At 39.4% G+C, this 22,764-nt stretch overlaps 1 protein-coding gene across 1 annotated transcript in view; it reads right to left on the reverse strand.

Moving 5' to 3' along the window:
• Window positions 1–22,764, reverse strand: part of GRID2 (glutamate ionotropic receptor delta type subunit 2) — a 1,638,698-nt gene that overhangs the window by 618,830 nt on the left and 997,104 nt on the right. Inside the window, exon 5 of the mRNA XM_060188447.1 lies at window positions 12,538–12,591. Within this exon, the coding sequence (XP_060044430.1) occupies window positions 12,538–12,591 (54 nt within the window). The remainder of the gene's footprint in view (window positions 1–12,537; window positions 12,592–22,764) is intronic.

A 22,764-nucleotide genomic window follows, 5' to 3' on the forward strand; every position in this document is an offset into this window, starting at 1 on the left:
GGAGAGACAGAGAGAGATCTGCAGCCTGCTTCACACAAAGCTTTCCCCCTACAGGTGGGGGCCAGATGTTTGAAACTGGGTCCTTCTGCACTGTAACATGTGCGCAGTCAGGTGCCCTACCACTTAGCCCTCCTTTTGAAGAATCTTTACAAAAGCAGTTGTGTGCTGCACAGTGTCCATTTAGAGGCATTTATGCCAATGACTTCTTTGCAAGCCACATGTAACAGGCTCTTAAAACAACTGGCATGAAAGACTAACACAGATCAATTCTAAGTGGACATACACAAGCACTTCTTGGCAAGTGGGGGGATGTTTATTTTGTTGCTGTTGTTTTCACTGGGGCTTCCCTGCCCCCAAACTTTTTTTTTCCAGATAAAGAATGGTAGAGATGGGGCATAGGTAGGAAAGATACCACCAATAATGAAGTAATTAATAATAATAATAAATAATAATGATGAAATAATGAAAGAGGAGAGAGAGAACAAAAAAGATGACTTGTAGGTGTAAACTTCCTTTTCTTCCTTTGCTTACATTGTCTGTTGTTAAAATTCGGAGGCTCTTGCTGGGCGGGGAATGGCCTAGAGTCCCAAAGGCAGGTGGCTGCAATTTACTTACTATGAAACAAAACTTGTTATTAGCATATTTCTAATAGAGAAGGAATTTGAGATTTTTACATATCAACAACGTCTTTTAACCTTTTGTAACACCCATTCAAGATGGAGTCAGGAAAGGAAACCTCAGGCATGAGAATAATTAGCATAGCCATTGTGCGATCTACCATTTCTAATAGAGAAGGTAATGGAGAGTTTTACACATCAACAAGTCTATTTAACCTTTTGTTTAGACCAACTTAGTTAAAATATATTGATTGTTAACTAATTTTTTACCTCAGACTTTAAATGTAAGTTAATTTTATCTTTATGAGAATTACGTTGAAAACCTTTTTCATTTAACTTTGACTAGTAAGAATTTAGCCTTAAAGTTACTGTTTACCAAACTTTAAACATACACATAAACATGGTCATTAATACACAAGGAGAGAAAACTTTGTTATGAAGACATGTCATTTTAAACACGAATTTAGATATGTACTGTCTTAGTTGTTGGGGGGGGTTCACCATCCAGAGGTGGCTTTCCACGCAGCTTCACTTCTAGGAATTGCAGGTTGCAATCTCTGCATAAATCTCTGCGTACTCCAGCTTGTCTGCCTTCAGACCGGACCGGCGGCTGGAGATATCGTGTGCCCAGTTTCGGCAGGGAGCCCGGGGGTCCAGGAGGTCCGGGATCGTTCCAGAATTTATAGCAAGAGGGCAGGAGGGCCAGCATTGTAAAAGGCATGGGCTGAGGTGCCCAGGGGTGGCGGCCAGGATAGGCCGCCGCGGCTCTGCCCCATGGCCCTGCCATGTCTGCTGCCCTGTTCGCAGTGGCCGAGCAGCGTGGAGGGATCACACGTCCAGTGCCCTGCGCCACACAGTGGAGAGCCGGCTCCTGTGGGCTGGCCTACGTGCTGGCATTGGGCTCCTGCGTGGTGGCGTTGGGCTCCTGCGTGGTGGCATCCGGCTCCTGCGTGTTGGCGTCAGCCTCCTGCGGGCTGGCGTCAGCCTCCTGCGGGCTGCGGGGCTGCGGGGCTGCAGGGCTGCGGGCGGGGTTGTCTGGGCACAGCCGGCTGGCTGGCTGCTTAACCAGGTGGAAACAGCAGCTCCGCGCCTCCCCTCCCACCCGCTGGCTATTCCCACTGGCTGTTCTGAGTTCGCCCGAGCAAGTGGAAACCACAAAGTGGTCCAGAGATAAATGTTCCAGAAACAGCAAAACAGTCTCGTGAAGAAAGAGCAGAGGCCTTTGGAGATCTCTTCACAAGCAGAAGAGAAGGCCATAGTACATAGGTAGCCAAATTGTCTTTACTTATCTGAGAGATGTGCAGGTCAGGTCCACGTGGGCGCCATTTGTTGTTAAAATTCGGCGGCTCCAGCCGGCCGGGCTAGCTTCACGGGCGGGTAACAGAGACGACCAGAGACATACGGCTGGGCAGGGAAGCTGTATTTCTTTATTCAGGAACAACGATTCATAAACTAAACCAAACTAATCACCAAACAGAACTCTGCTGTCTCTTTGCAGCGGCGCAAGCACTCTCTCTTACTCTGTAACTCTGGAACTCTCGACCTCGGGAACCCTCTGAAACTCTGGGACTCTGGCAGGGTTCCTAGGGGCGGGGCCAAGCAGGTTCACGAAACTAACGGGACTGATCCAATTCTCTTGGCAGGGGAGATCTAGAACAACCCAACGTAAAGCACACAACAATCGTCTTTACTAACTAGCTTTCTTGTAACACAATTAGCTTTCAGATCTGACCTGTTTATGATCTTGATGATATATGCATATTTCCAACAGACAAAATAACATCTGTCATCAATTATACCCAATATAATGCCTTGGGTTTCCAGTTGATTATACCTTAATGCACCATCAAAATGGTTTTTCTCACCTTAAAATGCCATCTTTTTTTCATTTAGGCTGTGTCAGTTCACTAGCTACCAAAAACTCAAGCAGAAAGCAGTGACTTTAGTAAGTCTCAGAAATCTACTCCCAAACAACAGCAAACCTTGTAAACAATAAAACACCGTAAACATTGATTTAGCCAGATGTATTTTAAGTTAATTAATGTTGCTACGTAATGGCTTTACCATATAAATATGTATTTATATTTCATATTATGTTGACAGGATGTTTCAACTAGATAGCTTTGAAAAGTTGCACCATTTTCTTTTCCTAACAGTAAATAAGTAGGAGTGATCTGGAAATAATAGAATATATTGGAATTAAAAAATTGTATTTATTTATTTCCCTTTTACTGCCCTTGTTTTTTTATTGTTGTAGTTATTGTTGTTGTTATTGATGTCGTAGTTGTTAGATAGGACAGAGAGAAATGGAGAAAGGAGGACAAGACAGTGAAAGGGAGAGAAAGACAGACACCTGCAGACCTGCTTCACCTCCTGTGAAGCGACTCCCCTGGAGGTGGGGAGCCAGGGCTTGAACCGAGATCCTTACACCAGTCCTTCTGCCTTGCGCCACATGCACTTAATCCGCTGCACTACCACCCAACTCCCGTACTGGAATTTTTTTAACAGCACAATCCTTCCCTGCTCTGCCAGTGACAAACTCTAATAAGCATATATGCATAAAAGTACTAAATGCCTTGATTTTTTTTTGTTAGGCAAAACACTCATTTACCTATTTTCTCATTTTTATAAACAAAATGATATTCTGACTCTGCAACTATTTTCTCACTTTATAAATCCAAAGTCAGTGAAATTTCAAGTTCTCACACAAACTACTTTTTAGTAATATACAAACTTATAATGATCAACAACAGAGGCACTCTGAAGTAATTATGTTTTATTTCTTTACAGGAATTATTTAGATTAATATTCATGACTGATTAGAAATTAACCTGGAAGGCTTTCTTATTTCAGCCTTTATTAGTCTGATAATTCTCTAAGGAATCAGTGATCTGTCAAAAGTCAAAGTCTTAGAGAGAATGACTTTCAAACCCCAAAACAGGACTGGTTACCTTTCATAAGTTCCTAAAGCTGGAGTTCTTAGATGCCGGAGTCTTGTAAGTATAGCTGAGGAAATGTCAATTTGAATTGGATGTATTTTTCCTATTATAATTTGAGAAAGGGGAAAGAAAGTCATTTTCTGGGAAGAAAGCATCTGCCACTCTGAATGAAACTAGCAGACAATCTGCCTCAAAAATATCACTTTCAGTTTTCGTCTTGACACCTAATCTCAAAACTAGTTTGAGAGTTCTGTGAAAACTTGATTAGGCAGCCACTTTATCCATACTGAACATGACGTCTGATTTACAAAAGGTGCCTTTTGAGGGGGCAGTTGCAAAGCTATGCAAACAATTAAAAGCCAAACTAATCTTGAGCCAACAAAGAATCCTTCCAAATGAGCCAACAAGTCATAATATTTCAATATATATATTTTTCCTCCAGGGCTATCGTTGGGGCTCAGTTCCTGCATCACAAATTCTCTGCTCCTGGAAGCCATCTTTTTTTGCCATTGTCGTTGTTGCTGTTATATTCTTGCTGCTGCTGTTGTTGTTAGATAGGACCGAGAGAAATTGAGGGAAGACAGAGAGGGAGAGAGGATGAGAGGCACCTGCAGACCTGCTTTACCACTTGTGAAGTGACCTCTCCCACTGCAGGTAGGGAGCTGGGGGCTCCAACCCGGATCCTTGTGCCTGTCCCTGCATTTTCGCACTATGTGCGCTTAACCTGGTGGGCTACTGCCCTGCCCCACTTCAATATTTTTAATGTTTCTGCACTAAAATGTACTCAAGATATATCACCCAACTGTTCTAAATTTTGAAGTATTTAAACTGTCTGATTTTTTTAAATGACAATGTGAAGACGTAGGTCACCAGTTGCCTCGTTTTCACCTGCTATCAGATATGCTAATTGTTACAAAGATATCCAGTCATTTCCTGAGTTTTAAATCATTTAAAGAATCTGAATTATAAAATTGTTTTCCTTCTAGTGTCCCTTATATAAATGGATGTATTTATAAAGTAAGAATTTGCAATACATTTGGAAAATGTTTTCCTTTATCTATACTTTTCTTTTTTGACTTTTTATTATCTTTACTTATTAATTGATAAAAATAAAAGTCAAAAGGAAAATAAGAGAGCATAAAGAGGGGGAGAGAGATAGATAGACACCTACAGCCCTGCTTCACGACTTGTGAAGCTTTCCCCCTGCAGGTGAGGACTGGGAGCTTGAAACTGGATCTTTGTGCACTGTAACATATGCGCTCAATCAGGTACACCATCACCTGCCTCCCATTTTTTTTTTAATAAAAACTAGCGAGACATACAGTTTCTTTTATCTGGAGGATTTACATGAATTATCTACCATTTTAAATAATCAAGGAGATATATCAGGGAGATTTATTTAATCATTTTGTTGTGACATTTTTTGGTAGAGTGAACCTCAAAAGAGAGTGAGTTGCTCCATTTATGTTGAATAGAGAGATGAGGGATGAGAAACTAAAGCATGAGACATGATGTTACTCAGCTACACAACATTCCCTGGACCACATCTCTTAGGATAACTGAATCACTCCCCAATCCTCGTATTATATTAACTTTAGGTTTAAATTTACAGAATTTCTGGGAAGGAAAGTCTACCAAGATCCATTAGCCTCTATGCAAATCAATGCTATATAAGTGATTTAAAATAAGAAGCATCTCCCTAGTTTTCCCATTCCTTTATCTCCTAGTATTTACCAAAGTTCCTGGACCATTGTAGACATCTGATAAATGTAGAAAAGTTAAAAGCAGAATGAATGAATGGAAGTCACGTATAATGGTGCGCTCGGTAGAGTGCACACTTTATCATGAGCAAGGACTTGGGTTCAAGCCCCCTAGTTCTCACCTGCAAAGAGAGGTAGGGGGTGGGGGGGGTTCACAAGTGGTGGAGAAGTTTTGCTGATGTATTACTTTCACTATGTCTATTTCACAAAAAGAAAAAGAAAAAAAAAAGGAAAAAACAATAGCTGGGGTGGTAGAGTTCAGGCACCAAACCCCAGTGACAACAGTAGTGGCAAAAAGAAAGAGAAAGAATGTATGGTGAGGATCCCTGGTTCCCCAGAACCCCACCCCAGTAGGGAACGAGAGAGACAGGCTAGAAGTATGGATCAACCTGCTGACACCCATGTTCAGCGGGGAAGCAATTACAGAAGCCAGACCTTCTACCTTCTGCACCCCATAATGACCCTGAGTCCATACTCCCAGAGGGACAAAGAATAGGAAAGCTTGGTACACACACATTATACAACCATCACCACTGTCTTGTTCCAGAATGTTTTTTGCCACTCCAAACTGAAACTTCATAGCTGTTAAGCCTCACTACCCATATCCCACTTCCAAACTCCTAACAATTACAAATACTGTTTTCAACTTCTACAGATTTGCTTATTCTGGATAGTTCATGTAAATTGAATCATAGACTATGTGGCCTTTTGCATATGGAGTCTTTCACATTGCATAAGGTTTTCAGGGTGCATCCAAGTTGTAACATGCCTCAATATTTGCTTAATAACTAAATAATATCACATTGCATGGGTGTAATAGATTTTGTGTCATCATCACAGAAGAGTCTATGGGGAATCTGGCCAATCTGTCTCAGGAGATAAAACCTATCATGGAGGACCTGGTGTTGTCAGATATTTCTAATGTTTTTCAGGAGCTACCAGAAATGCATTTGTCATGGAGTGCTTCCTAATATTGAAATGCTAAATATATTTTAAAGTAAATTCCTTTCTTTTTAAAATTTTCTCTTTTATTTGTTAGGACAGAGAGAAATTGAGAGTGGGAGAAATAACAAGTGAGAGAAACTTCTGTAGTCCTGTTTTCTCTCTCATGAAGCTTTTTTCCCAGTTGGCAGGAAGTAGGGGCTTGAACCCTGGGACTTGCACATGGTTACGTGTGCTCAACTGGGTGCACCACTGTCTGGCCCCAAAATGCTGCCTATATTTCTAAATTATGAACTGTACTTTTTAAAGCATCCTGAATGATAAGCTTTTGTTATGTGTTTTTGCCATAATAAATAAAAGTAAATTATAATTTGTTGCCCTTGTGGTGCCCAAGGTAGCTGGAAGAAATGGCTGATACACATGTACAGGCACATAAGCCCTGCCTAGATGCCCATCCCAGTGCTGGTATGAGTGAGAGAGAAAAATGCTTCTCAGTGGCATATCTACATGAACCACTTCTGGGATGGCAAAACATTCAGCAAACAGTTGACAATATGTGGTTAGGTCTTCTGTTGTGACTCTGTCAGCATGCCCTTTAGTTCTTGTGGTAATTTCTGCTGTGAAAATTCACTTTATCATCCAGTGCTTCCCAAAACATTGTCCTGGACTTGTCACTCTAGGCTACCTGCTAGAAAGTGTCTCAATTTCATGGTACATTGAATGGCTACTCCCATCTAAGAGCCATGTGCTCCCATCTCTACCTAAGAGCCATGTGCTCTGTGTAAGATGAATCCTCTAGGTAATATCACTTATATCTGCTTTACCTTAAAAAAAAAAAAGATATCCCAAATCATGAAAACACAATAAAATTGATTTTACTGAAGTTCTACTAGGTACCTGACACTATCCTAGTCACTTCGACACTCTCACTTGCTTTGTGTTCAAAATGGCTCTTTGAACTAGTTTTATCAATAAGGTAAGAAATTCCCAGAGTCCTTCAGTAGCTTACCTGATAGCCTTTAGTTACCTAGTACAAAAGTCAGGTTAAAAATCCAGACAGTGTGTCTCCAGTTCCAATACTCTGAATACTGCATTCTTTAGTGTGTATATATATGTGGCTTTATATAGTATCTATTAGATTTCTTTTGGGGAGGGAAGAGGAGTTATGCTGGTGGGGAGGGTGGCACCAAGAACTCTGATGTGGGCAGCTGTGACTTTGAGAATTCACATCTATGTCAATGTCTCCCCTTTTGGAAACTAAAGTGGATGTGCTTTGACATTGATGCTCCCATAGTAGAAGAAGGGTATGCCTCTCCTGCAACACCAACGCATTCTGGTTATGTGAAGTCCAGTGTGGATGTCGTGGTGAGGAGAAATGATGCCTTCCCATTATAGCAGTGCCTTCCCACCAGTACGAATGATATAGAATACAAAGTTCCAAGTATTGAGAGCAGGAGAAATATTCACTGAGGTTATCTGAGCCAGATTCATTGTGAACATGAGTTTAGCTTCAGCAAAACATTATCAGTCACCTGTGTTAATATATTAATTAAATTTCTCAGGTCATTGTTTCCAGTTTGATTTACATTTCATTTGTAAATCTGGTTTGATTTTGCATCTGTGTAGGTGTTGTTAGTACAAGTATAGGCATTATTGTATCATAATGATATATCAAAAAATAAGTCAGTAAAAAAATAAGACAGCAGTAAGTGTTCTTATGAATGAAAGTTTGAGAAACATTTAACTATGCTTGTCCAGTAATAATCCTCCACATTAATTAAAGAATGGTTTATTTGAGAAAAAAAGATTAAAGATTAAATGAAACTAAAAAACAAAGGGCTAGGAAAGCTATCAGGGAAGGGGATGGGATACGGAGTTCTAGTGGTAGAAATTGTGTGGAGTTGTAACCCCTCTTATCCTATGCTTTTGGTCAGTGTTTCCTTTTTATAAATAAAAATTAAAAAAAAAAGAACGTATGGAGACCTCACCAACTCTCCACAAAAGCTGAGACATGACACTGTAGACAGTAGTATGCTTTAATAGCTTTGCTAATGCTGAATACAGGAGATGTACATAATGGCACTGAGCTACATACTATGTGGGTTAAGCATTATACATTTTATTGTCTCTGATAACATGCTTATATTCTTCACACTTTGTCAAAAACGATGCCTTGATACCTCCACTAATTTTAACACTATGCTAATCACACAAATCAACCACAGAATATATATTAGGGATGTATATCATGCATATATGCATATACAGACACACATGTATGTTAGGTATGTATATCCATATATGTGCATGGTTATAGACTGCACGTACATTTAGACATCCATATATTAATTTGCATATCCTTTTCTCCAACTGTAAGGAGAAACTTTGTGATAAGTAACTCATGGGAAGAAATGAAAATCATCTGTTTCACACATAGTCTTTTCTCGACCTCAACATGTAGTACTGCAGTGATGGAAAGACTGATGATTGAGATTATTTAAATCAGAAATGAAGACCCCAAGGCCAGCTTCACAATGATCAATAAGCAGCAGGGACATAGAGCATTTTGTTTCTTATGAATCTCTAACTTTTGTCAAACTTAAATACAGTGCTGGGCCATCTGCTTCAGGGACCTGGAGGGATGACAGTCCTTATGTGGGCACGCTGCTCTGAGCTGGCTTTCCTGATTTCAGGAAGAAGACAAATGCCACCCTCCACTGCTCACACAGGATTGATGAGCCTCCCAACTGAGCACAGCCTCTCATTGTGACAGCAAACTTAATGCAAAGAAAAAAATAATAAACACATATACATATATATAGTTTTCAAGTTTATGCACCAATTTAGATCATGATACACAATGCTTATTTTGATTTATAGTCCCTCTCGAACTAGACAGATTCAGGCTTTCCATGCATATTCTAGGTTTTTTTGTTGTGGCTATTACTTTCAGAGTTTATTATCTTGCCAGCAAATACGGTGGTAGAGTGGAACCATGCAGAAATGGGCTGACATCAGAGATGATGATGTTTATTGGTAAAGCTTAAAATACGGTGTTGATGAAAATGCAGTAAAAAATAAAAAATACAGTAAAGAAATTGGTCTCTGAGTTTCAACCTTGTTTAGATAGGAATAGTAACCAGGACTGGAAAAATAGCACATGGGGAAAGTGCACTGCTTTGACTTGTACACTGCCAAGGCTCAAGGCCAGTACCCACCATGTGAAGGAAGCTTTGGTGCTGGTGGTCTCTTTCACTCTCTCTTACCCACCCCTCTGCTTCTCTGACTCTCTTCCTCTATCTTAAAAACAACCAAATGAGTATGCGCTGTAATCATCAGTATTTTTACAACTTAGGAGATATAGTTAAGAAATCTTTGATTTCCCATACAAATATGATGAGCCTAGACATTTAATGGATCCCTCTCTCCACCATCACTGGTCACTTCCATCAGAAACATCATCATAAGCCCTCTTGTGGGCCTCTCCAGGACCTTGATCGCACTGTAAAGCAGCAATGGTAGGGATTGCCCCACTCTCTGAAGGGAGGCTGAGTCAATATACCCTGCCGCTAGAGGAAGACTGGTCTTGAAATGAGTGCAGCCTAGAATGTTCCTAGCTATGACTATGGAGTTCAAGGAACTCAGAAGCTACACAGGCTCCTGGGTAAATATGAATATATTTAGGCCCTGGGTCAGATGGATGGGGTAAATAGTTAACTTCTAAGCCCTTTTCTTTACTCTAACACCAACTTTTCAGGTAATATTTTTGCCAAATTTCATGCTAGCTATCAAGCTCAAGCAACAACTATGATAGTCTTGGGCCCCTAGGAACATAATTAAAATAGACTTCCACACTTCTATCCACACTAAGATTCCCATTCTCATCTATTCTATTCCAACTTTTTGGTTCCTGCTCATTAATCATTTTATCCTGCTTTATACCTTAGTGCCTTTCAGCCACCAAGTTTCAGACATTATCATGATTACATCCTGACTTCCCTGGGCAGACAATTTCACCAGTGTGTCCTGGACCCTCACCTCCCCAGAACCCTACTCTACTAAAGAAAGGCAGAAACAGGCTGGGAATATGGATTAACCTGCCAAAATCCATGTCCAGTGGAGAAGCAATTAAAGAAGCAAGATCTTCTACCTTCTGCACCCCATAAAGAATTTTGGTCCATACTCCTAGAGGGATAAAGAACAGGGAAGTGTCCAGTGGAGAGGATGGGAACAGAACTCTGGTGGTGAGAACTGTGTAGAATTGTACCTCTGTTATCTAATAATCTTGTTAATTGTTAAATAGCTAATAAAATAATTTTAAAAATAAAAACTAGAAATAAGGAGTTTTCTCTATTTCAAAAAAAAGTAATCTGAAAATATTCACCATGTCATATATCAGACAAGGGCTAATAACAAAAAATACTTATAGAACTCACCAAACTCAACAATAAGAAAATAAACAAACCCATAGACAAATGGGGGTAGGACAGAAACAGAACCTTCTCCAAAGGAGAAATCCAATGGGCTTGCAGACATGGAAAATGCTCAAAGTCACTAATGATTATTCACATTCATATGCTGAGGTATTCAATCCCCTGGTAAGTAGACGAAGCATAAACTTCTAGAGAAAAGTAAAAATACTAATGGGATAGGGTGGGGTGGTGGCACACCTGGTAGAGTACACACATCACCATGTGCAGGGATCTGGGTTCAAGCCCTACTGTCGTGCCTGGAGGAAGCTTCTTAAGTGGTGAAGCTGGTGGTGACTATCTTTGTCTCTCACTCTCTAACTTCCCCTCCCTATCAATATCCCTCTGTCACTATCCAAAAAGAAAGAGGGTGGAGGGAGAAGGAAAAGAGGAAATAGATGGCCACCAGAAACAGAGGAATTATCAGTGAGTCTTAGCAATCATACTAGTGACATTAAACAATTAGAAACTATATATATGGAACACAAGTTTTCCACTGGGAAGAATTCATTATTCTTACAGTAAAGAAATGTACTTTTTATAATAAGTATTTTTTATTACCTTTAGTATTTTATTGGATAGAGACAGATATGTATATCAAGAGGGAAGGCAGCAATAGAAAGGCACAGCTTCACCACTCACAAAGCTTTTCCCCTGCAGGTGGGGACCAGGGGCTCAAACCTAGGTCTTGAACTTGGGTCCTTGCACATTATAACATCTATCTGTGGTCAACCAGGTATACCACCAAAGCTATACTCAGGTGTCATCAGGATGCCGGCCAGACTTCCCTGGATTGAAGACACCACCAATGTGTCCTGGAGCTCAGCTTCCCCAGAGACCCACCCTACTAGGGAAAGAGAGAGGCAGACTGGGAGTATGGACCGACCAGTCAACGCCCATGTTCAGCGGGGAAGCAGTTACAGAAGCCAGACCTTCTACCTTCTGCAACCCACAATGACCCTGGGTCCATGCTCCCAGAGGGATAGAGAATGGGAAATCTATCGGGGGAGGGGGTGGGATATGGAGATTGGGCGGTGGGAATTGTGTGGGGTTGTACCCCTCCTACCCTATGGTTTTGTTAATTAATCCTTTCTTAAATAAAAAAGAAAAAAGAAAAAAAGATCTTCTCTGGAAGCAGGCTGTGTGTGGCAATGGAAATGAAAAGATACTCATGCAAAGGTCTTTCATGATTTATTTTTAAAACTCCCCATCTTGTTTTTATTTAACAGAACTCACTCAGTAATCTGGAGGTTTACTGTGTGATCTTTTGTCTTAAAATATATTTTTTGATATATTTTTTAAAGGAATAGATACTTCTTTTTTATTATTTTATTTATAAAAAGGAAACACTGACAGAAACCATAGGATAAGAGAGGTATTAACTCCACACAATTCCCACCACCAGAACTCCATATCCCATCCCTTCCCCTGATAGCTTTCCTATTCTTTTACCCTCTGGGAGTATGGAACCAAGATCATTGTGGGATACAGAAGGTAGGAGGTCTGGCTTCTATAATTGCTTCTGCACTGAACATGGGCATTGACAGATTGATCCATACTCCCAGCCTGTCTTTCTCTTTCCCTAGTGGGAATGGGATCTGGGTAATCGGAGCTCCAGGACACATTGATGGGGTTGTCTGTCCAGGGGAGTCTGGTTGGCATCCTGCTAGCATCTGGAACCTGGTGGCTGAAAAGAGAGTTATCATATAAAGCCAAACAAATTGTTGACTAATCAATTAGGATATACAGTGACTTAGGATACATATGAACACAGGGCCCAGCACTAATAATATGGTTTAGTAGACTTTACCTCATTTATAATGATCCAGTGACAGTCAAAAGCCACCAAATTCGTCTCCACAACCTAGAATAGAAAACAAACCAGCCATCAGTCAGAAGGAATGAAAAGCAAACAAAATGCAATTGATAAAATTTGTGACTGGCAAGAATGAATCACATTCGAAAGCCCTTTGCTGTTCAGTTGAAGACAGAAAATCATCAGCAAAAACATTAGAGAAGCATTTGTACCCCTTATGTAAATGCTTCACACAACTGCTAACTAAGTTTGAAAGTATAATCTAGAAAAAAAAAAAAAGAAAAAAAACAGGTCCTCACTAAAGACAGTATAATACTCCACTGTGAATTAACTGAGTGTGACACCCAAATCCCATTGTGTTTTCCAAATAAACCTTAAAGATTTTCTAATATTTGCCAAAGACACATGTAAGTCAACATTCATCCACAGCAGCCGCTACTTGATATTCTTGATTTTCTGTGTCCTCCCTCTTTATATGCATCTTACTGTTTTAATCCAGTCACTTGTTCTGTGTTCTAAAAAGCTTTGAATATCTGTAATCTATGAAAGTCCCATAGCAAGACCGTTTGAATGAAAACACTGAAATTAGTCCATATACCATGAAGTTATGGGTGGGTAAATTTAAGTGTCTTCAAATGGCAAAGGGCATGAGCAAAAACAAAACTTACATGAAAGGAAAAGCAAACAATATACAGTTAGCAATTTTGGCTTGCTGGTTTTGAATAAATTAAATTATCATTGGTTTAGGTCAGAACAATGTGTGTGTGTGTGTGTGTGTGTGTGTGTCTCCACATGCTTGTGCAACATAGGTAGTTTTGCATGTCAGTTTTCATTCTGTCTGTTTTTTATTACAAATATTTCAAAGCATTTCTTAGATGGTTCAGGCCAGAGGACACATAAACATATAGTGAGGTGAGGCCTTATACCATAAAATATGAGATTGCTCTGTTTTCCATGGTATAGTTGAATGTTGAGTGAGCAGGAGTTGTCTCAAGTTGTCTGGATTGCATTTTAGTGGTTATTTTTTGTCCTACCAAGAAAAACTTTCTAAAAAACAAATGCAATTAGGTACACATTTCTTGTGAAGTTCAATGTTGTTTTTTTTCACAGCAAGTTTTTTTTGTCCTAGATCTTTGTATTTCTTTTCAAAAATCTGGTTTGTTCCATCATATCCATTCCTCTAAACTCACTGATGGATATTCATAATACATAGTCTGAAAGAGAAAACATATTATCTGTTTTTGATTTATGTCATCACCACTTTTTTTCTTCTTATTTTTGTTGCCAGGGTTATTGCTGGGATTTGGTGTCAGCACTAGGAATCCACTGCTCCCAGTGGCCACTTGTTTCTCATTTTTAAAAACATTTGTTTGTCTTCCTTCTTAAAAATATATTTTATGGGAGTAAGGTGGTAGTGCAGCGGGTTAAGGGCACATGGCACAAAGTGCAAGGAATGGTGTAAGGATCCTGGTTCGAGCACCTAGCTTCCCACCTGCAGGGGAGTCGCTTCACAGGTGGTAAAGCAGGTCTGCAGGTGTCTTCCCCTCCTCTCTCCATGTCTCTCTGTCCTATCTAACAACAACGACATCAATAACAACAATAATTACAACAACAATGAAAAAAAGACAACAAGGGCAACAAAAGGGAAAATAAAATAAATATTAAAATGTGTATTATTTATTTTGGATTGACACAGAATTTGAGAAGAAAAGGGGTCACAGAAAGGATGAGAGAGGGAGATTTACAACACTGAGTCACCACTTATGAAGCTTCTACCTTGCAGGTGGGGCCTGGGCACTTGAACCTGGCCTTTTTGCACTGTAATGTGAGCTGTTAATGGAGCCAGGTGCTCCACCACCCAGTCCCCTTTCCTTCTATTTTGGTTGACAGGACAGAGAGAAATTGCCAGGGGAGGGCAAGATAGAGAGGAAGAGATACACCTGCAGCCCTGCTTCACCACTTGTGAAGCTTTCCCCTTGCAGATGGTGAGTGAGGGTTTGAACTGGGTCCTTGAGCACTGTCACATGTGTGCTTAACTGAGGGTGCCACAGCCTAGCCCCTGCCATGGTCATTTTTTTGAAATACATGCATTCTCAATTTAAAAGTTGAAACCTGCCACAGATGTCTCTCTCTTTCTGTCATTTCCTTCCCTCTCAACTTCTCTCTGTCTTCATAAATAGAGAATAAAAAATAAATAAGTCAAAAAATAAGGAGGGGCAGATATGAGCACATGTGCCCAAGAGCCAGAGTTCGACTTTGAGCCCCCACTCTCCACTGGCAGGGAGGAAGCTTCATGAGCAGTGAAGCAGATCTGCAGATGTCTTTCTCTCTTCCTCTCTATCTTCCTCTCCTCTCTCAATTTCTCTTTATCTTATCCAATAAAATAAAAAGTAATCATAATATAAAGCAGGCAGTCAGATAAAATGAAATCAGTTTTCTGAATAAAATGGAGGAGAAATATGCTAAAAGATATCAGCAGTAGACGTACAGAAAAAGGAGAAGTGAAAATTAGGATCAGACTGGAAAGTATTTCCAAAGCACTGTTAATAGTTGAGTGAAAACATGACATAGTTTAGCTGGCAAACTGTCCTTGCTTAGACATTCTACACCAGGTAGACAGATTAAGCAAAATCTTGGTACCAGGAATTCTACATGCACCTATAGAATTTGGGGAAGAGAGGTTCCCGGATGATGGCAGACTGAGAAGCTACTAGTGGCTTGAGCTCTGATCACATCTTCTGGAAACGGTAGGATTTTCTGCCTTTAGTAGGCCAGTCAATAAGGGGTCCTAGCGGTGACACCAAGGAGGTGACTATAACATAATTTGGGTTAAAAAATAGAGTAGAAAAAAAGGAAAAAAAATTTTTTCTTTTAAATTATTAATCCCAAAGCACACATACTCCCCCTTCCCCCCCATAACCAGTCCCTGGGGACCAGCTCCTAGCAGGCCCCCCTACTGAGCTTCTTTCTTTACCAAGATTCCTGTCCCACCAGGAAGTATCATTCATTCTAAGTCTATTCCCTTCTGAAACCTCTGGCCTTTTTTCTTTCTAAGTAGCCAATGCCCCCCACCCCACCGCACCCCACATAGATAATTAAATAATTAAAAATAAATAAATAAAAAACTCTTTCCTTTCACCGCTCTTTTATGACTGTTCTTTTTCTTATCTTTTTCTTTTGTCTCTCTCTCTTTCTTTTTTTTTCTTTTTCTCATTCTTGTCAGCCTTTCTTCCTTAATCCTACAGCTTCCAAAGCCACAGGCCCCATCCCCCACACGACTAAACAGTGTGTTTTCATTGAATTCATTGATACACGTTTGGGAATTATTTTGGGGAAGAATTCTGACTCAGAGTGGACTCTCATTGTGCGTATCTCTGCTCAACTTCCCTTCCTCCTTTAGCTACCCCTAGAATATACAGTGGATAGTAGATTTGCATAACTGTCTATTTCAGCTATCCTTGTCTAGTCCTGAGGTTTTATTTTATTTTATTTTTTCTCTTTCTTAACAATCAGCTGCCTCTGATCACGAGGTTTGAGGTAATCTGGGACAGGGTGTTTTTTACCCTGCTCAATTTTATTATTAATATTATATAAAGGCATATATCCCCCCCCTTTAAGTTGACCAGAATTAACTCTTAGGGTATCTTTCATTGCTAGGGTAGTGGGCATCTTATCTATTATGGGAGGAACTTGTCTCATTACTCCTACCTCCTCTACAAACTCTCCCCTTCCTCCTCTTCCTAGCTAATTAAAAAAATTAAATTAAAAATAAAGTAATAAAAAAACTTTACTTTCACTGCTCTTTAATTATAGCTCTTTTTCTTATCTTTTCTCTTTTCTCTCACTTGTTTCTTTTTTCTTTTTTTTTCTTTTATTTTTGTTATCTTGTCATACACTACTTCCTTCCGTCTTCTTTGCCTTTCTGAATTTTTGAATTATTTTGGGGAAGAAATCTGACTGAGTGGACTCTCTATGTGTGTATCTCTGCTCTACTTCCCTTTCCCCTCTTGTTACCCCTATAATATACAGTGGATAGTAGATTTGCATAACTGTCTATTCTTGCTATCCCTTCTTTCTTTTCTCTTTCTTCTTCACTGGGATTTGGTTACTATTTTTTCACAGACTGGAGACATTGTTTGGCTATCAGGTAGTGATTAAACTGCTTCAATACTAGCTTCAGTTGCTACTGTAATTCCTGAGGTTGGTGAGTACAATTGTCATAAAAGTATTTAGTACAGTGTTGCTTGTACTCAAGACACAACAACTGAGGAACAACAGAGCATATAAAAAAAAAACCACATAAATAAAAAAATGGGTAGATCAAAAACAAATGAAACTGCTACTCCAATGAATGAAGACAAGAGCCCAGAAGAAACTACAAATCAGCCAGAAGTAACCATAGATAAGAAAAGTATGCAAGCAATAATAAACTTATTAATCACAGAAATGAAAACAACATTGGAGGAAAGGAATGGCAGTATTAGGGAAACAACAGTTGAGACCCCCAAGGAAAATACTGATTATCTTGAAGCAATTAGAGAACTAAAAGCTGAAATAGCTGTAATGAAGAAAGAAGCTGAGGCAAGGGAAAGCAGACTAACAGAAGCAGAAAACAGAATAAGTCAGACAGAGGATGAGTTAGAGAAAACTAAGAAAGAGGTGAAAGAGCTTAAAAATAGATTGAGAGACACTGAAAACAACAACAGAGACATATGGGATGACCTCAAAAGAAGTAACATTCGTATAATTGGCCTGCCAGAGGAAGAAAGAGAGGAAGGGGAAGCAAACATTCTAGAGGAAATAATAGAAGAAAACTTCCCAGACCTGAATAACAGAAAGGACATCAAGATTCAAGAGGCCCAGAGAGTTCCAAATAGAATCAACCCAGACCTGAAGACACCAAGACACATATAAAGTCATAATGAGAAGAAGTAAGGATAAAGAAAGGATCCTAAAGGCTGCAAGAGAAAAACAAAAAGTCACATACAAGGGAAAACCCATAAGATCATCTGCAGACTTCTCAACTCAAACTCTAAAAGCCAGAAGAGAATGGCAAGATATCTATCGAGCCCTGAATGAAAAAGGGTTTCAACCAAGGATAATATATCCTGCTAGACTTTCATTCAAACTTAGACAATCTACAGTTAAAGGAGGCAACCATCACCAAACCGGCCCTGAAAGAGGGTCTAAAAGACCTCTTATAAACAAGAACATCACTATAATACTTGCAATATATCAGAGCAAACAAAAAACTTTTTTTGAACAATGGCACTACAATACATTAAATCCATAATATCAATAAATGTCAATGGCTTAAACTCACCCATTAAAAGGCACAGAGTGGGGGGATGGATCAGAAAACATAACCCAACCATATGCTGCTTGCAAGAATCCCACCTGTCACAACAATATAAACACAGACTTAAAGTGAAAGGATGGAAAACTATCATACAGGCTAACAGACCACAAAAAACAGCAGGAACAGCCATTCTCATCTCAGACACGATAGATTTTAAGTTAAATAAAGTAATAAAAGATAGGCAAGGACATTACATAATGATTAGAGGATCAATCAGCCAAGAAGACTTAACAATTATTCACATCTATGTACCCAATGAGGGACCATCTAAATATGTCAACTACTTACTGAAAGAATTTCAAAAATACATCAATAGTAATACAATAATAGTAGGAGACTTCAATACCCCACTCTCACACTTAGACAGATCAACAAAGCAGAGAACCAACAAAGATACAAGAGAATTGAATGAAGAGATTGACAGACTAGACCTCTTGGACATTTTCAGAATCCTTCACCCCAAAAAACTGGAATACACCTTCTTTTCAAATCCACAGAACACATACTCAAGGACAGACCACCTGCTAGGCCACATAGACAGCATCAGTAAATTCAAGAGCATGGAAATCATCCCAAGTATCTTCTCAGACCACAGTGGAGTAAAACTAACATTTAATAACAAACAGAAAATTATTAAATGTCACAGAATTGGAAACTAAACAACATACTCCTTAAGAACCACTGGATCAGAGATTGACTCAAGCAGGAAATTCTAATGTTCCTGGAAACAAATGAAAATGAAGACACAACCTATCCAAATATTTGGGACACAGCTAAAGCAGTACTGAGAGGGAAACTTACAGCCATACAATCACATATGAAACACCAAGAAAAAGATCAAATGAACGACCTTACTGAACACCTCAAGGACATAGAGGAAGAGGAACAAAAGAACCCGAAAGCAACCAGAAGGACAGAAATCACTAAAATTAGAGCAGAAATAAACAACATTGAAAATAAAAGAACGATACAAAAGATCAGTGAAGACAATTGTTGGTTCTTTGAAAGATTAAACAAAATTGACAAACCCCTAGCCAGACTCACCAAAAAAAAAGGGAGAAGACTCAAATTAATTGAATTGTAAACAATGGAGGAGATATCACAACTGACACCACAGAAATCCAGAGATCATGTGAAACTTCTCTGAAGAACTATACGCCACCAAACTAGAGAATCTGGAAGAAATGGAACAATTCCTAGAAACATATGCCCTTCCAAAACTGAACCAAAAAGATCTACAAAATCTAAATGCACCAATCAGACAAAGAAATTGAAACCATTATTAAGAATCTCTCCAACAACAAAAGTCCTGGACCAGATGGCTTCACAGACGAATTCTACAAAACTTTCAGGAAACAGTTAGTACCCATAATTCTTAAGCTCTTCCATAAGATTGAAGAAACAGGAATACTCCCTTCCACCTTCTGTGAAGCCAACATCACCCTGATACCAAAAGTTGATAGGGACAGAACAAAAAAGGAAAACTACAGACCAATATCTCTGATGAACATAGATGCCAAAATATTAAACAAGATCTTGGCTAACCGGATACAGCAGCATATCAAAAGATTGTTTATCATGACCAAGTGGGATTCATCCCAGGAATGCAAGGCTGGTTCAGCATCCGTAAATCAATCAATGTCATTCGCCACATCAATAAAAGCAAAGCGAAAAAACACATGATTATCTCAATAGATGCAGAGAAAGCCTTTGACAAAATCCAACACACATTCATGCTCAAAACTCTACAAAACATGGGAATAGATGGGTAATTCCTCAAGATAGTGGAGTCTATATATAGCAAACCTACAGCTAACATCATATTCAATGGACAGAAGCTGAAAGCATTCCCCCTCAGATCGGGGACTAGACAGGGCTGTCCACTGTCACCGTTACTCTTCAACATAGTATTGGAAGTTCTTGCCATAGCAATCAGGCAAGAGAAAGAAATCAAAGGAATACAGACTGGAAGGGAAGAAGTCAAGCTCTCACTATTTGCAGATGATATGATAGTATACATAGAAAAACCTAAAGAATCCAACAGAAAACTACTGGAAGTTATTAGGCAATATAGCAAGGTGTCAGGCTATAAAATCAATGTACAAAAATCAGTGGCATATCTTTTTGCAAACATTAAATCTGAAGAAGAAGACATCCAGAAATCACTCCCATTTACTGTTTCAGCAAAATCAGTCAAATACCTAGGAATAAGGTTGACCAAAGAAGTGAAAGACTTGTACGCTGAAAACTATGAGTCGCTACTCAAGGAAATAAGAAACTGATACCAAGAAATGGAAAGATATCCCATGCTCATGGATTGGAAGAATAAATATCATCAAAATGAATATTCTCCCCAGAGCCATATACAAATTTAATGCAATACCCATCAAAGTTCCACCAAGCTTCTTTAAGAGAATAGAACAAACACTACAATCATTTATCTGGAACCTGAAAACACCTAGAATTGCCAAAACCATCTTGAGGAAAAGAAACATAAATGGAGACATCACACTCCTAGACCTTAAACTATTTTATAAAGCCATCATCATCAAAACAGCATGGTACTGGAACAAAAATAGGCACACAGACCAGTGGAACAGAATTGAAAGCCCAGAAATAAATCCCCACACCTATGGACATCTAATCTTTGATAAGGGGGCCCAAAGGATTAAATGGAAAAAGGAGGCTCTCTTCAATAAATGGTTCTGGGAAAACTGGTTGTAACATGCAGAAGAATGAAACTGAACCACTTTATCTCACCAGAAACAAAAATCAACTCCAAATGGATCAAAGACCTAGATGTCAGACCAGAAACAATCAAATACTTAGAGGAAAACATTGGTAAAACAGTTTCCCACCTACACCTCAAGGATATCTTTGATGAATCAAACCCAATTGCAAGGAAGACTAAAGCAGAAACAAACCAATGGGACTACATCAAATTGAAAAGCTTTTGCACATCCAAAGAAACTATTAGACAAACAAAGAGACCCCTCACAGAATGGGAAAAGATCTTCACATGCCATACATCAGACAAGAAACTAATCACCAAAATATATAAAGAGCTCTACAAACTTAGCACCAAAAAAGCATTAATCCCCATCGAAAAATGGGCAGAGGATATGAAAAAAACATTCACTGCAGAGGAGATCCAAAAGGCTAACAAACATATGAAAAACTGCTCTAGGTCACTGATTGTCAGAGAAATGCAAATTAAGACAACACTAAGATACCACCTCACTCCTGTAAGAATGGCATACATCAAAAAGTACAGCAGCAACAAATGCTGGAGAGGTTGTGGGGACAGAGGAACCCTTTTACATTGCTGGTGGGAATGTAAATTGGTCCAGCCTCTGTGGAGAGCAGTCTGGAAAACTCTCAGAAGGCTAGGCATGGACCTTCCATATGATCCAGTAATTCCTATCCTGGGGTTATACCCCAAGGACTCCATAACACCCAACCAAAAAGAGGTGTGTACTCCTATGTTCATAGCAGCACAATTCATAATAGCTAAAACCTGGAAGCAACGCAGGTGCCCAACAACAGATGAGTGGCTGAGAAAACTGTGGTATATATACACAATGGAATACTATACAGCTATCAAGAACAATGAACCCTCCTTCTCTGACCCATCTTGGATGGAGCTATAAGGTATTATGTTAAGTGAGCTAAGTCAGAAAGATAAAGATGAGTATGGGATGATCCCACTCATCAACAGAAGTTGAGTAAGAAGATCTGAAAGAGAAACTAAAAGCAGGACCTGACCAAATTGTAAGTAGGGCATCAAAGTAAAAACCCTGTGGTGAGGGGTAGACATGCAGCTTCCTGGGACAGTGGGGGGTGGGAGTGGGTAGGAGGGATGGGTCACAGTCTTTGGGTGGTGGGAATGGTGTTTATGTACACTCCTAGTAAAATGTAGTCATATAAATCACTAGTTAATTAATATGAGAGGGGAAAAATTAATTGTATGTCTCAAAGTTTTTTAGAACACAGACTGAATATTTTTAATATACAGGCTGTGTATTTGATAGGCAGACTCTCTCCAAAGCCTAGACCAAGTAGATCAGAAGCACCAATAGCACAGCTATATACAAGATACTGGGTACTGTACAGCAAACCCTAACAAAAGGACTTTTCAAACTTAACCCAATTACCAAATAATGTGATGATAACATTAACTATTGTCTTTTTGAACCCTAAGACAGCAGGAACCTCACATCTCCACTATAGAGCCTCTACTTGCCCTAGTCCTGGAACCCTTGGATAGGGCCCACTTTACTGTATGCCTCTCCCAATCCATATCAAATAATATTGCATCTGCCGATCACAACGTAATCAACGCAACAATGGCCACCTCAACATGTTTCACTTCAGACTATGTCCAGAGACTTCACATGTGGAATGACAACCCTTCAGCTTTATTACTCAGGTGAGACCTTTCCTTTCATAGTATACTCTAATTCCATCTCAGGTGGTTCACTTTCTTTTTTTTTTTTTATTTAAGAAAGGATTAATTAACAAAACCATAGGGTGAGCAAGTTCATCCCAGCAATTTCATCCATGTACCTTTATCTAACCCCACAAACAACAATAACACACATCAGTGTACTTTAAACTTTGTGATTTTTTTTTTTCTTTCGCTACCTATGTTATTGCTGGGGTTCATTGCTTGCATGATGAATCCATTACTCTGGCAGCTAACTTATCCTATTTATTAATCTACTTTAATTATATACTTTATTTGATAGGACAGTGAGAAATTGAGAGGGGAGAGGGAGATAGAGACGGAGAAAGCAGAGAGACACCTAGAGCCCTACTTCAACACTTGTGAAGCTTCCTCCCTGCAGGTGGGGGCTAGGAGA

The sequence above is a fragment of the Erinaceus europaeus genome, chromosome 3 (assembly GCF_950295315.1).
Source record: "Erinaceus europaeus chromosome 3, mEriEur2.1, whole genome shotgun sequence".
NCBI lineage: Eukaryota > Metazoa > Chordata > Mammalia > Eulipotyphla > Erinaceidae > Erinaceus > Erinaceus europaeus.